Below are 17,032 nucleotides of genomic sequence, written 5' to 3' on the forward strand. Positions count from 1 at the left end.
CTCCTGGTGCAGCTGTACATCACATACCTCCCTCACCTCAGGTATAACTAGCAGTGTACTCTCCTGGTGCAGCTGTACATCACATACCTCCCTCACCTCAGGTATAACCAGCAGTGTACTCCCCTGGTGCAGCTGTACATCACATACCTCCCTCACCTCAGGTATAACTAGCAGTATACTCTCCTGGTGCAGCTGTACCTCAGTATACTCTCCTGTTTCAGCTGTACCTCAGTATACTCTCCTGTTTCAGCTGTACCTCAGTATACTCTCCTGGTGCAGCTGTACCTCAGTATACTCTCCTGGTGCAGCTGTACCTCAGTATACTCTCCTGGTGCAGCTGTACCTCAGTATACTCTCCTGGTGCAGCTGTACCTCAGTATACTCTCCCGGTGCAGCTGTACCTCAGTATACTCCCCGGTGCAGCTGTACCTCAGTATACTCCCCCGGTGCAGCTGTACCTCAGACATGGCGGACAGACTACTCCGTGCTCAGTGCGGCCTGTACATTACCCATTAGGTGCAGCAGTATACTCCCCCGGTGCAGCTGTACCTCAGTATACTCTCCTGGTGCAGCTGTACCTCAGTATACTCCCCCGGTGCAGCTGTACCTCAGTATACTCTCCTGGTGCAGCTGTACCTCAGTATACTCTCCCGGTGCAGCTGTACCTCAGTATACTCCCCGGTGCAGCTGTACCTCAGTATACTCCCCGGTGCAGCTGTACCTCAGACATGGCGGACAGACTACTCCGTGCTCAGTGCGGCCTGTACACCGCGGCCTTTGTTTGCAGCGTGCTGGCCGTAGTGCCGCTGTCCCAGCACCGTGCGGGAGCTCAGGGCCGCTGCCTGCTCTTCACGGAGGGCGTGTGGCTGAGCCTGAACAACACGCAGGAGCGGGACAGCTTCTCGGTGGAGGAGTGGGGCCCCAGCTCGGCCTGTACCTTCAGCCTCCTCTCCGGACTGCTGTCCCTGCTGGGCTCCGGGGCCCTCGCCTGGCGGGCCGGGCATGGACTGTGGCGGGGCCGGGAAGAGTAAGTATCTCCTGGTGTGTCCGTGTGTACAGGGGTGTAGTAGTGTCAGTGGGTATGTACAGGGGTGTGTAGTAGTGTCAGTGGGTATGTACAGGGGTGTGTAGTAGTGTCAGTGGGTATGTACAGGGTGTGTGTGTACAGGGGTGTAGTAGTGTCAGTGGGTATGTACAGGGGTGTGTAGTAGTGTCAGTGGGTATGTACAGGGTGTGTGTGTAGTAGTGTCAGTGGGTATGTGTGTAATAGTGTCAGTGGGTATGTACAGGGGTGTGTAGTAGTGTCAGTGGGTATGTAGTAGTGTCAGTGGGTATGTACAGGGGTGTGTAGTAGTGTCAGTGGGTATGTACAGGGGTGTGTAGTAGTGTCAGTGGGTATGTACAGGGGTGTGTAGTAGTGTCAGTGGGTATGTACAGGGGTGTGTAGTAGTGTCAGTGGGTATGTACAGGGGTGTGTAGTAGTGTCAGTGGGTATGTACAGGAGTGTGTAATAGTGTCAGTGGGTATGTACAGGGGTGTGTAGTAGTGTCAGTGGGTATGTACAGGGGTGTGTAGTAGTGTCAGTGGGTATGTAGTAGTGTCAGTGGGTATGTACAGGGGTGTGTAGTAGTGTCAGTGGGTATGTACAGGGGTGTGTAGAAGTGTCAGTGGGTATGTACAGGGTGTGTGTGTAGTAGTGTCAGTGGGTATGTGTGTAGTAGTGTCAGTGGGTATTTACAGGGGTGTGTAGTAGTGTTAGTGGGTATGTGTGTAATAGTGTCAGTGGGTATGTACAGGGGTGTGTAGTAGTTAGTGGGTATGTGTGTAATAGTGTCAGTGGGTATGTACAGGGGTGTGTAGTAGTGTTAGTGGGTATGTGTGTAATAGTGTCAGTGGGTATTTACAGGGGTGTGTAGTAGTGTTAGTGGGTATGTGTGTAATAGTGTCAGTGGGTATTTACAGGGGTGTGTAGTAGTGTTAGTGGGTATGTGTGTAATAGTGTCAGTGGGTATGCACAGGGGTGTGTAGTAGTGTTAGTGGGTATGTGTGTAATAGTGTCAGTGGGTATGTACAGGGGTGTGTAGTAGTGTCAGTGGGTATGTACAGGGATGTGTGTGTAGTAGTGTCAGTGGGTATGTACAGGGGTATGTAGTGTCAGTGGGTATGTACAGGGCTGTGTAGTAGTGTCAGTGGGTATTTACAGGGGTGTGTAGTAGTGTTAGTGGGTATGTGTGTAATAGTGTCAGTGGGTATTTACAGGGGTGTGTAATAGTGTCAGTGGGTATGCACAGGGGTGTGTAGTAGTGTTAGTGGGTATGTGTGTAATAGTGTCAGTGGGTATGTACAGGGGTGTGTAGTAGTGTCAGTGGGTATGTACAGGGATGTGTGTGTAGTAGTGTCAGTGGGTATGTACAGGGGTATGTAGTGTCAGTGGGTATGTACAGGGCTGTGTAGTAGTGTCAGTGGGTATGTACAGGGCTGTGTAGTAGTGTCAGTGGGTATGTACAGGGGTGTGTAGTAGTGTCAGTGGGTATGTACAGGTGTGTGTGTAGTAGTGTCAGTGGGTATGTACAGGTGTGTAGTAGTGTCAGTAGGTATGTACAGGTGTGTAGTAGTGTCAGTGGGTATGTACAGGGCTGTGTGTGTAGTAGTGTCAGTGGGTATTTACAAAGGTGTTTGTGTGTAGTGTCAGTGGATATGTACAGGGGTGTGTGTAGTGTCAGTGGATATGTACAGGGGTGTGTAGTAGTGTCAGTGGGTATGTACAGGGGTGTGTAGTAGTGTCAGTGGGTATGTACAGGGGTGTGTAGTAGTAGTGTCAGTGGGTATGTACAAAGGTGTGTGTGTGTGTAGTGTTAGTGGGTATGTACAGGGGTGTTTAGTAGTGTCAGTGGGTATGTACAGGGGTGCGTGTGTTGTAGTGTCAGTGGGTATGTACAGGGGTGCGTGTGTAGTAGTGTCAGTGGGTATGTACAGGGGTGCGTGTGTAGTAGTGTCAGTGGGTATGTACAGGGGTGCGTGTGTAGTAGTGTCAGTGGGTATGTCCAGGGGTGCGTGTGTAGTAGTGTCAGTGGGTATGTCCAGGGGTGTGTGTGTAGTAGTGTCAGTGGGTATGTACAGAGGTGTATAGTAGTGTCAGTGGGTATGTACAGGTGTGTGTGTAGTGTCAGTGGGTATGTACAGGGGTGTGTGTGTGTGTGTGTGTGTAGTGTCAGTGGGTATGTACAAGGGTGTGTGTGTGTGTAGTGTCGGGTATGTACAAGGGTGTGTAGTGTCAGTGGGTATGTACAAGGGTGTGTGTAGTGTCAGTGGGTATGTACAAGGGTGTGTGTAGTGTCAGTGGGTATGTACAAGGGTGTGTGTAGTGTCAGTGGGTATGTACAAGGGTGTGTGTGTGTAATAGTGTCTGTGGGTATGTACAGGAGTGTGTGTGTAATAGTGTCTGTGGGTATGTACAGGAGTGTCTTGGTGTGTGTTTGGTGTCAGTGGGTATGTACAGGGGTGTGTGTTGTGCCTGTGGGTATGTACAGGGGTGGGTGTGTAGTGTCAGTGGGTATGTACAGTGTGTGTGTGTGTAGTGTCAGTGGGTATTTACAGGGTAGTGTGTGCATGTTCATTGCACAAATTATCATAAAATACATTCATGTAAAATGATTCAGTTAATTTGTGCTTTGGATATCAGAAAATGTTATAATCTTACAAAGTATTACACTGCCCCCACCTGGCTACCTCATAATAGCACTCAGCTGCATCATAATAGCACCCAACTACCTCATAATAGCACCCAACCACCTCATAATAGCACCCAACTACCTCATAATAGCACCCAACTACCTCATAATAGCACCCAACTACCTCATAATAGCACCGACTACTTCATAATAGCACCCGACTACTTCATAATAGCACCCGACTACTTCATAATAGCACCCGTCTACTTCATAATAGCACCCGTCTACTTCATAATAGCACCCGTCTACTTCATAATAGCACCCGACTACTTCATAATAGCACCCGTCTACTTCATAATAGCACCCGACTACTTCATAATAGCACCCGTCTACTTCATAATAGCACCCGTCTACTTCATAATAGCACCCGACTACTTCATAATAGCACCCGTCTACTTCATAATAGCACCCGTCTACTTCATGATAGCACCCGTCTACTTCATAATAGCACCCGTCTACTTCATAATAGCACCCGTCTACTTCATAATAGCACCCGGCTAATTCATAACCCCCCCAGACTACTTCATAATAGCACTTGACTACTTCATAATAGCACTTGACTACTTCATAATAGCACTTGACTACTTCATAATAGCACTTGACTATTTCATAATAGCACCCGGCTACTTCATAATAGCACCCGACTACTTCATAATAGCACCCGGCTACTTCATAATAGCACCCGGCTACTTCATAATAGCACCCGGCTACTTCATAATAGCACCCGACTAGTTCATAATCTTCATAATAGCACCCGACTACTTCATAATAGCACCCGGCTATTTCATATTGGCATCTGGCAACTTGATAATAGCACCTGGCTACTTAATAATAGCACCCGGCTGGCAATTTTTTCTGTGTAGAGCACTAAAATAATCGTTATACCAGTCTTACTATACACTGTTGTTTTATACCCGATGTCATAACGCTGTATAATTTGTCGGTGCTATAAAAATAGTAATCTAGCAAACTTCCTATGAAATAAGGGCCTCAGATCAATATTTTAGAAGCCCTAAGGGCTATTTAACACACAAATATTAATATATGTCTTCAAAATATTCAGTGGCACTGCATCAATTTTAGGCAACATTTTCTCCTCCAGAGCGTTTTTTTACGTTGTGGCCATCTAAGTGTGCCCACATATCAGAGGTCCCCAAAGCACACATTTTTAGCTCTGTTATTTTTTCTGGGATCACACCAATTATGGTGTTTATCCTAAGCTCTGATTTTGTTTTTCAAGAGCCCCAAAAACTAGTGTAGAGGGCCACATGTGACCATCACTAGCCCATCTTGTCTATGACTTACAATACATATGATGTGGAGCTGTTCATGGTGCTGAACTTGGGAACTTGCTTGCCTACTCTACAACCACTTGTTACTGAAGCAAAGGGTTTGTTTCATTGCTGACAATAATCTTATTTTATACATGTTGAATCACACATTTTGGTGTATGTTTAAAAGGCATTCATTAATGAATGTGCATTGTATTAGTCATTTTAGTAAACCTGTTTGCTCAAATTATTGTCTTGTAGTCCAGAACTAATGTAATAATATGAAATCTATATCTTGTAATTATTTTGTTTGCTCATAGTATATCACTAGAGAGATTTCACAGTTTGCTTTTTGTTACTGCAATATTATACAGATGTAGCTATAATGATTTAAAAGCATGATTTTTTATTGTTAAATTAAGATCATAAGTGACAAGGATAATAAGACATACGATAAGTTATCCTGTGCCTTGCCATTTACAGCTGATTTTATTACATGCAGGTGTGTGTGTAGTGTCAGTGGGTATGTACAGGGGTGTGTGTGTAGTGTCAGTGGGTATGTACAGGGGTGTGTGTGTAGTGTCAGTGGGTATGTACAAGGGTGTGTGTGTAGTGTCAGTGGGTATGGACCTGTGTGTGTAGTGTCAGTGGGTATGTACAAGGGTGTGTGTGTGTGTAGTGTCAGGGGGTATGTACAAGGGTGTGTGTGTAGTGTCAGGGGGTATGCACAAGGGTGTGTGTGTAGTGTCTGGGGATATGTACAAGGGTGTGTGTGTAGTGTCTGGGGGTATGTACAAGGGTGTGTGTGTAATAGTGTCTGTGGGTATGTACAGGAGTGTGTGTGTGTAATAGTGTCTGTGGGTATGTTTAGGAGTATCTGGGTGTGTGTGGTGTCAGTGGGTATGTACAGGGGTGTGTGTTGTGTCTGGGGGTATGTACAGGGGTGTGTGTTGTGTCTGTGGGTATGTACAGGGGTGTGTGTTGTGTCTGTGGGTATGTACAGGGGTGTGTGTTGTGTCTGTGGGTATGTACAGGGGTGTGTGTTGTGTCTGTGGGTATGTACAGGGGTGTGTGTTGTGTCTGTGGGTATGTACAGGGGTGTGTGTTTGGTGTCAGTGGGTATGTACAGGGGTGGGGGTGTTGTGTCTGTGGGTATGTACAGTGTGTGTGTGTGTGTAATGTCAGTGGGTATGTTAAGGGGTGTGTGTGTGTAGTAGTGTCAGTGGGTATGTACAGGGGTGTGTGTTGTGTCTGTGGGTATGTACAGGGGTGTGTGTTGTGTCTGTGGGTATGTACAGGGGTGTGTGTTGTGTCTGTGGGTATGTACAGGGGTGTGTGTTGTGTCTGTGGGTATGTACAGGGGTGTGTGTTGTGCCTGTGGGTATGTACAGGGGTGTGTGTTGTGCCTGTGGGTATGTACAGGGGTGTGTGTTGTGCCTGTGGGTATGTACAGGGGTGTGTGTTGTGCCTGTGGGTATGTACAGGGGTGGGTGTGTAGTGTCAGTGGGTATGTACAGTGTGTGTGTGTGTGTGTAGTGTCAGTGGGTATTTACAGGGTAGTGTGTGCATGTTCATTGCACAAATTATCATAAAATACATTCATGTAAAATGATTCAGTTAATTTGTGCTTTGGATATCAGAAAATGTTATAATCTTACAAAGTATTACACTGCCCCCACCTGGCTACCTCATAATAGCACTCAGCTGCATCATAATAGCACCCAACTACCTCATAATAGCACCCAACTACCTCATAAGAGCACCCGACTACTTCATAATAGCACCCGACTACTTAATAATAGCACCCGACTACTTAATAATAGCACCTAACTACCTCATAATAGCACCCGGCTACTTCATAATAGCACCGGCTACTTCATAATAGCACCCGGCTACTTCATAATAGCACCCGTCTACTTCATAATAGCACCCGTTTACTTCATAATAGCACCCGTCTACTTCATAATAGCACCCAACTACCTCATAATAGCACCCGACTACTTCATAATAGCACCGACTACTTCATAATAGCAACCAACTACCTCATAATAGCACCGGCTACTTCATAATACCACCGGCTACTTCATAATAGCAACCAACTACCTCATAATAGCACCCGACTACTTCATAATAGCAACCAACTACCTCATAATAGCACCCGGCTACTTCATAATAGCACCGGCTACTTCATAATAGCACCCGGCTACTTCATAATAGCACCCGGCTACTTCATAATAGCACCCGTCTACTTCATAATAGCACCCGTCTACTTCATAATAGCACCCGTCTACTTTATAATAGCACCCGGCTACTTCATAATAGCACCGGCTACTTCATAATAGCACCCGTCTACTTCATAAAAGCACCCGGCTACTTCATAAAAGCACCTGGCTACTTCATAATAGCACCCGGCTACTTCATAATAGCACCCGGCTACTTCATAATAGCACCCGTCTACTTCATAATAGCACCCGTCTACTTCATAATAGCACCCGGCTATTTCATATTGGCATCTGGCAACTTGATAATAGCACCTGGCTACTTAATAATAGCACCCGGCTGGCAATTTTTTCTGTGTAGAGCACTAAAATAATCGTTATACCAGTCTTACTATACACTGTTGTTTTATACCCGATGTCATAACGCTGTGTATTTTGTCTGTGTTATAAAAATAGTAATCTAGCAAACTTCCTATGAAATAAGGGCCTCAGATCAATATTTTAGAAGCCCTAAGGGCTATTTAACACACAAATATTAATATATGTCTTCAAAATATTCAGTGGCACTGCATCAATTTTAGAGAGCTTTTTTTTTTTTTTTTTACGTTGTGGCCATCTAAGTGTGCCCATCTATCAGAGGTCCCCAAAGCACACATTTTTAGCTCTGTTTTTTTTCTGGGATCACAACAATTATGGTGTTTATCCTAAGCTCTGATTTTGTTTTTCAAGAGCCCCAAAAACTAGTGTAGAGGGCCACATGTGACCATCACTAGCCCATCATGTCTATGACTTACAATACATATGATGTGGAGCTGTTCATGGTGCTGAACTTGGGAACTTGCTTGCCTACTCTACAACCACTTGTTACTGAAGCAAAGGGTTTGTTTCATTGCTGACAATAATCTTATTTTATACATGTTGAATCACACAATTTGGTGTATGTTTAAAAGGCATGTGCATTGTGTTAGTCATCTAAGCATTGTCGTGTAGTCCAGAACTAATGTAATAATATGAAATCTATATCTTCATGTAATTATTTTGTTTGCTCATAGTATATCACTAGAGAGATTTCACAGTTTGCTTTTTGTTACTGCAATATTATACAGATGTAGCTATAATGATTTAAAAGCATGATTTTTTATTGTTAAATTAAGATCATAAGTGACAAGGATAATAAGACATACGATAAGTTATCCTGTGCCTTGCCATTTACAGCTGATTTTATTACATTCAGTAGGAGCTTTAGGGAGTACGTATGTTCCGTTGAGATGCAGTGTTTGAGGCTTGTTGTGATACAATATTATTCTTGATTTTGAGTTGTATTTCCATTTTTTATTGCAGCTCTTTGTTTTATGCCTTCATGAATCTGCTGATCAGTTCCTTTGTGGTTTTTATCATCTTTATTGCCAGTACGATTGTAAGTGTTGGCTTTAATATGTGGTGCAATTCCATTACAGAAAAAGGAAGTTTGCCCAGCAGGTGAGTAGAAATGTTTTGCGTATCCTTTGTGAGATTATTTGTAGAGAATCTCAGGCAGAACTCGGAAATGATTCACGTTTATTCTGTAATATACATTTAAAATTATACTCTAAATGGGAAAAAACACACATCTCACTTTGATATAAAAAGGTCTGTGTTTATTTCCTTGCCGTGTATTAAATATTCATAAAACTGTGTGTAGTTATGTAAGGTGCATAAAACTGTGTGTAGTTATGTAAGGTGCATAAAACTGTGTGTAGTTATGTAAGGTGCATAAAACTGTGTGTAGTTATGTAAGGTGCATAAAACTGTGTGTAGTTATGTAAGGTGCATAAAACTGTATGTAGTTATGTAAGGTGCATAAAACTGTGTGTAGTTATGTAAGGTGCATAAAACTGTGTGTAGTTATGTAAGGTGCATAAAACTGTGTGTAGTTATGTAAGGTGCATAAAACTGTGTGTAGTTATGTAAGGTGCATAAAACTGTGTGTAGTTATGTAAGGTGCATAAACTGTGTGTAGTTATGTAAGGTGCATAAAACTGTATGTAGTTATGTAAGGTGCATAAACTGTGTGTAGTTATGTAAGGTGCATAAAACTGTGTGTAGTTATGTAAGGTGCATAAAACTGTGTGTAGTTATGTAAGGTGCATAAACTGTATGTAGTTATGTAAGGTGCATAAACTGTGTGTAGTTATGTAAGGTGCATAAAACTGTGTGTAGTTATGTAAGGTGCATAAAACTGTGTGTAGTTATGTAAGGTGCATAAAACTGTGTGTAGTTATGTAAGGTGCATAAAACTGTGTGTAGTTATGTAAGGTGCATAAAACTGTGTGTAGTTATGTAAGGTGCATAAAACTGTGTGTAGTTATGTAAGGTGCATAAAACTGTGTGTAGTTATGTAAGGTGCATAAAACTGTGTGTAGTTATGTAAGGTGCATAAAACTGTGTGTAGTTATGTAAGGTGCATAAACTGTGTGTAGTTATGTAAGGTGCATAAAACTGTGTGTAGTTATGTAAGGTGCATAAAACTGTGTGTAGTTATGTAAGGTGCATAAAACTGTGTGTAGTTATGTAAGGTGCATAAAACTGTGTGTAGTTATGTAAGGTGCATAAAACTGTGTGTAGTTATGTAAGGTGCATAAAACTGTGTGTAGTTATGTAAGGTGCATAAAACTGTGTGTAGTTATGTAAGGTGCATAAAACTGTGATCATCGTGAGCCAGTGTACTGAATAGTTCACTTTTCATCTCTTTGATGACACTGGGATTGTGAAGTTAGTTTTTACTTGTGCTCAGCTTGCTATTTGGGTTATAGGGGTAGGGGAATCACTTGAACAATTAGTCAAGGAACCAACTCGTAAGGAAGCTATATTAGATCTAATACTTACAAACAGTGATACAGTTTCAGATGTGTCTGTAGGTGAGAACTTAGGATCCAGTGATCATCAATCTGTTTGGTTTAGTATTCATGTTCAGGAACTGTCCACCCAGACTAAAACAAAAGTTTTAGACTTTAGGACGGCAGATTTTTCATTAATGGGAGAATACCTAAAGAACTATTTAAAGGGGAAAACTCTTATTACAGGGGTTCAAGAACAGTGGGAATTTGTGAAAGGTGCCATTTTAGATGCAACCGCACACTGTATTAGACATGTCTGTAAAAGTAAAAGAAAGCGGAAACCAATTTGGTTTTCCAAAGAAGTAGCACATGCTGTAAAGACAAAAAAGATAGCTTATAAAAATTACAGACACACACAAGCAGATGATGATATGAAAATATGGAGACTCCAACAAAAAAAGACTTAGCAGTTAATTAGGAAGGTTAAAGCTCATGCAGAAGAGAAGATAGCACAGTCAGTAAAACATGGGGACAAAACATTCTTTAGATATATCAGTGAAAGAAGAAAAAATAAGGTAGGAATAGTAAAATTGAAATCAGTTGATGGTAGAATAATAGAAGGAGATAAGCAGATTGCAGACTGTCTCAATGATTACTTCTGTTCTGTTTTCACTAAAGATTGTGAAGATACAATGTCTACATTAAGGGATGCAACGCAAAATAGAAACAAGCTTAACAGTAATCTTTTTACAGAGGATGAGGTTTTGTTAGCATTATCAAAAATAAATGTTACAAAGGCAGTGGGTCCTGATAATATTCATCCAAGGGTTTTAAAAGAACTTCGATCAGTGCTAACTGTCCCATTAACTGATCTGTTTAATCAGTCACTATTAACAGGAGCTGTCCAAGATGATTGGAGAATAGCAAATGTAATACCCCTTCATAAAAAGGGCAGTAGAGAAGAATCTGGCAACTACAGGCCAGTTAGTTTAACTTCAGTAGTAGGGAAATTAATGGAAAGCCTCTTAAAAGAAAGAATTATGACTTACATAAAGACAAACAATTTAGAGGACCAAAATCAGCATGGTTTTACTTCAGGGAGATCATGTCAGACTAATCTAATTGACTTATTTGATTATGTAACAAAAGTATTAGACAAGGGAGGAGCAGTTGATGTAGCATATCTAGATTTCAGCAAAGCATTTGACACCGTCCCACACAATAAACTAATTCCCAAACTGTATCTCCTTGGTCTAGATTCAAAAATAGTGAACTGGGTGGAATGCTGGCTTAAGGACAGAAAACAAAGTGTCTTAGTAAATGGAGTTCATTCAGCAGAGGGGGCTGTTACTAGTGGTGTTCCTCAGGGGTCAGTTCTGGGGCCTGTTTTGTTTAACATATTTATCTGCGATATCAGCAAAGGGCTACAGGGGAAAGTATGTCTCTTTGCAGATGATACAAAAATTTGCAACAGAGTGGATGTTCCAGGGGGGGTAGACAAAATGAGAAGTGATATACAACAATTGGAGGATTGGACAAATGACTGGGGTCTAAAGTTTAACACAGCAAAGTGTAAAATAATGCATTTAGGGAAGAAAAATCCAAATGTTAATTACAGACTCAATGACACTTTACTGACTGTTACAGACGAGGAACAGGACTTGGGAATTATTATTTCAGATGATTTAAAACTTAGTAAACAATGTAGTAATGCAGCGAGTAAGGCTAGCAGAATGCTTGGATGTATTGGTAGAGGTATTTGCAGCAGAAATAGTAAGGTTCTTATGCCACTTTATAGATCATTAGTTAGGCCTCATCTTGAGTATTGTGTGCAGTTCTGGAGACTATCAGGCCCATTTATCAAAGGGCTTGCGGACCTGATCCGACACTGCGGATCAGGTCCGCAAGACCTCGCTAAATGCGGAGAGCAATACGCTCTCCGCATTTAACATTGCACCAGCAGCTCACAAGAGCTGCTGGTGCAACGCCGCCCCCTGCTGACTCGCGGCCAATCGGCCGCCAGCAGGGAGCTGTCAATCAACCCGATCGTATTCGATCGGGTTGATGTCTGGCGATTCCTGTCCGCCTGTTCAGAGCAGGCGGACAGGGTTATGGAGCAGCGGTCTTTAGACCGCTGCTTCATAAGTTGTGTTTCTGGCGAGTCTGAAGACTCGCCAGAAACACGGCCCTTCAAGCTCCATACGGAGCTTGATAAATGGGCCTGCATATCTTCAGAAGGATATTAACAAACTTGAATCTGTGCAAAGGAGGGCTACCAAAATGGTACATGGTCTAAAAAATAAAACTTACCAGGATAGGCTCAATGACCTAAATATGTATAGCTTAGAGGAGAGAAGGGAAAGAGGTGATATGATAGCAACTTTCAAGTACATTAAAGGGTTTAGTAAAACTGAGGCTGTGGGTATTTTACATAAAATGGAAAATTCAAGAACAAGGGGTCATGAGCTCAAGCTAAAGGGTAGTAGATTCAGGAGTAATTTGAGGAAGCTTCTTTACAGAAAGAGTGATTGATTTATGGAATAAACTTCCTCAAGAGGTAGTAGCAACAAACACTGTGGGGGACTTTAAAAATGCATGGGACAAGCATAAGGCTATCCTACGAACTAGATAAGTTTATACTGTTAGGTAAGGTCGGGCAGACTTGCTGGGCCTATGGCTCTTATCTGCCGTCAATATCTATGTTTCTATGTTTATAAAACTATAATGAGATAGACGCAGGTGTTGTCGTTTTTACCTCTGCTGTATTGTTACCTGGTTTTCAGTGCTAGACACATGTATAGTTATTTTATATAGTGGTCCATAAGTGCAATACAAATACGCTAATAAACATTATTTGTTACAGTCTGTAATAGAGTCACTGTCCCTAGCTAATTTTATGTTTAGTTCCCACAAATGAGTTTAAAACATAGGGAAAGTCTCAATCGGTTGCCTGATAGCTTCTGTGCAGGAAACTGCCTGCAAGGTCATGCATTTGACAGTCACACAACCCACCGATCGCCAGCTCTGGCACTGCAATGCTTGATACTCTTGAGCAGGACTTTACTATGTATTTATTCCCTTTGTGGGGTTAGTACATCCCTTTTATAGCAAATACTTGTTTCATCTGGGATGTCGGCTTCCTGTGACTTATGTATGTTTCCTGTACAATTGAGTTCATGACTTTTGTAACCTGTTTGTGAATTTCCCCTCGATATGTGTAACTATCACTTATCTCTTTATATTCTCCCAGCTGTGAGGAACTGCAGGACAAAGACCTGGATCTTAACTTAACACACACTTCTTTCTATGATCAGTTTGCTGTTGCTCAGGTAAGTCGTGTATATGATTGTGATTAGTTTGCTTTTTGATCAGGTAAGTTGTGTATATATATGATTGGGATCAGTTTGCTGTTTGCTCAGGTAAGTCGTGTATATGATTGGCATCAGTTTGCTGTTTGCTCAGGTAAGTCGTGTATATGATTGGGATCAGTTTGCTGTTTGCTCAGGTAAGTCGTGTATATGATTGGCATCAGTTTGCTGTTTGCTCAGGTAAGTCGTGTATATGATTGGGATCAGTTTGCTGTTTGCTCAGGTAAGTCATGTATATGATTGGGATCAGTTTGCTGTTTGCTCAGGTAAGTCGTGTATATGATTGGGATCAGTTTGCTGTTTGCTCAGGTAAGTCATGTATATGATTGGGATCAGTTTGCTGTTTGCTCAGGTAAGTCGTGTATATGATTGGGATCAGTTTGCTGTTTGCTCAGGTAAGTCGTGTATATGATTGGGATCAGTTTGCTGTTTGCTCAGGTAAGTCGTGTATATGATTGGGATCAGTTTGCTCTTGCTCACGTAAGTCGTGTATATGATTGGGATCAGTTTGCTGTTTGCTCACGTAAGTCGTGTATATGATTGGGATCAGTTTGCTGTTTGCTCAGGTAAGTTGTGTATATGATTGGGATCGGTTTGCTCTTGCTCACGTAAGTCGTGTATATGATTGGGATCAGTTTGCTGTTTGCTCAGGTAAGTCGTGTATATGATTGGGATCAGTTTGCTGTTTGCTCAGGTAAGTCGTGTATATGATTTTGATTAGTTTACTGTTTGCTCAGGTAAGTCGGGTATATGATTGGGATCAGTTTACTGTTTGCTCAGGTAAGTCGTGTATATGATTGGGATCAGTTTGCTCTTGCTCACATAAGTCGTGTATATGATTGGGATCAGTTTACTGTTTGCTCAGGTAAGTCGTGTATATGATTGGGATCAGTTTGCTGTTTGCTCAGGTAAGTCGGGTATATGATTGGGATCAGTTTACTGTTTGCTCAGGTAAGTCGGGTATATGATTGGGATCAGTTTACTGTTTGCTCAGGTAAGTCATGTATATGATTGGGATCAGTTTGCTGTTTGCTCAGGTAAGTCGGGTATATGATTGGGATCAGTTTACTGTTTGCTCAGGTAAGTCGTGTATATGATTGGGATTAGTCGACCTGGATACAGAATTTTCGTTGTCAATAAACAGAAGGTAACAGGGCTCAGATGATGTTACAAAACAAAAGCTCACTATTATTGCTTTGTTTATAACACAGGCTGCAGGTTACATTAAATACAAATTGTAAACTCATTATTTCACCATCTAACTCACTATTATGTTCATGATTTTTATTGCTAGAAATAAGAAAACAATGTAAAATTCTAAAATATAGCTACAAACAATGGTCAGGATGTTTTGAGATGATATTAGGAAGGATTGTGTGAAAACTCTTAGATGTCATCGTCATTATCATTGCCATCATCCTCATCATTGTCGTCATTATTGTCATCGTCATAGTCATTGTTGTTGTTGTCATTGTCTTCATTGTCGTCCCCATCATTCTTCTCCACCTCAGCACCGCATCTGAGAAGGGGTAAGATTGCCAATACATGTTACTATCATTTAATACACTTTCAGTGAGAGTTTGCTGGTAGCTTATATTCAGGTTTGCAGTAAGTGCTTTACATTTTATAGCCTCCATTTAAGGAGCAGAAGCTCTGACCTGTTCTGACCTTGGGTTGGCAGTATCACGGGGGCATTTACATGTAGCAGCTGGGCACTTGCTGAGACCCCTTGTCTTCTGCTTTATGTCTTCCTATTCTAGTTTGGACTGTGGGCTGCTTGGATCACATGGCTAGGAACAACCGTCCTATCCTTCCTGAAAGTGTATCATAACTGCAGACAGGAGGACTTGCTGGACAGCCTGATACATGAGAAGGAACTGCTGATTGGATCTGCCTCACATCACTCTGTGCAGGAAGAGAAAAGTGTTTTGATTTGATTCCAGCCTTAGGCGATAGCTCTCATCCACCACGTAATGTGTTTACAGCAAAGATTTTTATCTAAATTTCTTATAGTTACCGAGGAAGAATGTGACAGAAAAAAATGAGACTTATTCCCTAGAGGATACTTTGACACAAATGAAAGTAGAAAAAATATAGAGCTAAATCTGTAACAATGTGAAGCCAAAAATCATAATTGTGATTTAAGTTTTATGTCACTGGATAACTTGTTCTGGGATGTGTGTAGGTTTGTTTTAATATATAGCTGGTAACAACAGGTACCGTATATGCTGTAGGTTTGTTTTAGTGTATAGCTGGTAACAACAGGTACGGGATGTGTGTAGGTTTGTTTTAATGTATAGCTGGTAACAACAGGTACCGTATATGCTGTAGGTTTGTTTTAATGTATAGCTGGTAACAACAGGTACAGTCTATGCTGTAGGTTTGTTTTAATATATAGCTGGTAACAACAGGTACAGTATATGCTGTAGGTTTGTTTTAGTGTATAGCTGTAACAACAGGTACAGTATATGCTGTAGGTTTGTTTTAATGTATAGCTGGTAACAACAGGTACAGTATATGCTGTAGGTTTGTTTTAATGTATAGCTGGTAACAACAGGTACAGTATATGCTGTAGGTTTGTTTTAGTGTATAGCTGGTAACAACAGGTACGGGATGTGTGTAGGTTTGTTTTAATGTATAGCTGGTAACAACAGGTACCGTATATGCTGTAGGTTTGTTTTAATGTATAGCTGGTAACAACAGGTACAGTCTATGCTGTAGGTTTGTTTTAATATATAGCTGGTAACAACAGGTACAGTATATGCTGTAGGTTTGTTTTAGTGTATAGCTGTAACAACAGGTACAGTATATGCTGTAGGTTTGTTTTAATGTATAGCTGGTAACAACAGGTACAGTATATGCTGTAGGTTTGTTTTAATGTATAGCTGGTAACAACAGGTACAGTATATGCTGTAGGTTTGTTTTAATATATAGCTGGTAACAACAGGTACAGTATATGCTGTAGGTTTGTTTTAATGTATAGCTGGTAACAACAGGTACAGTATATGCTGTAGGTTTGTTTTAATATATAGCTGGTAACAACAGGTACCGTATATGCTGTAGGTTTGTTTTAGTGTATAGCTGGTAACAACAGGCACGGGATGTGTGTAGGTTTGTTTTAATGTATAGCTGGTAACAACAGGTACCGTATATGCTGTAGGTTTGTTTTAATGTATAGCTGGTAACAACAGGTACCGTATATGCTGTAGGTTTGTTTTAGTGTATAGCTGGTAACAACAGGCACGGGATGTGTGTAGGTTTGTTTTAATGTATAGCTGGTAACAACAGGTACCGTATATGCTGTAGGTTTGTTTTAATGTATAGCTGGTAACAACAGGTACAGTCTATGCTGTAGGTTTGTTTTAATATATAGCTGGTAACAACAGGTACAGTATATGCTGTAGGTTTGTTTTAGTGTATAGCTGTAACAACAGGTACAGTATATGCTGTAGGTTTGTTTTAATGTATAGCTGGTAACAACAGGTACAGTATATGCTGTAGGTTTGTTTTAATATATAGCTGGTAACAACAGGTACCGTATATGCTGTAGGTTTGTTTTAGTGTATAGCTGGTAACAACAGGCACGGGATGTGTGTAGGTTTGTTTTAATGTATAGCTGGTAACAAC

The 17,032-nt window shown here is 41.5% G+C and overlaps 1 protein-coding gene across 1 annotated transcript; it reads left to right on the forward strand.

Moving 5' to 3' along the window:
• Window positions 1-728: 728 nt before the first annotated feature.
• Window positions 729-15,400, forward strand: TMEM179 (transmembrane protein 179). Its single transcript, XM_053689045.1, has 4 exons — window positions 729-1,027; window positions 8,563-8,700; window positions 13,288-13,366; window positions 15,166-15,400. Exons 1-4 carry the CDS (start codon window positions 729-731, stop codon window positions 15,340-15,342), a joined length of 693 nt encoding a protein of 230 aa, XP_053545020.1. The 3' UTR covers window positions 15,343-15,400.
• The last annotated feature ends 1,632 nt before the right edge of the window (window positions 15,401-17,032 follow it).

The sequence above is a fragment of the Bombina bombina genome, chromosome 1 (genome assembly GCF_027579735.1).
Source record: "Bombina bombina isolate aBomBom1 chromosome 1, aBomBom1.pri, whole genome shotgun sequence".
In the NCBI taxonomy this organism is placed as follows: Eukaryota; Metazoa; Chordata; class Amphibia; order Anura; family Bombinatoridae; genus Bombina; species Bombina bombina.

Excerpts from the sequence above, each read along its gene's own strand:
- TMEM179 (XM_053689045.1), top strand. The coding sequence starts at position 729 with ATGGCGGACAGACTACTCCGTGCTCAGTGCGGCCTGTACACCGCGGCC. Across the intron at positions 8,701-13,287 it reads AAAGGAAGTTTGCCCAGCAG|CTGTGAGGAACTGCAGGACA; the intron begins GTGAGTAGAAAT and ends ATATTCTCCCAG. Across the intron at positions 13,367-15,165 it reads ATCAGTTTGCTGTTGCTCAG|TTTGGACTGTGGGCTGCTTG; the intron begins GTAAGTCGTGTA and ends TTCCTATTCTAG.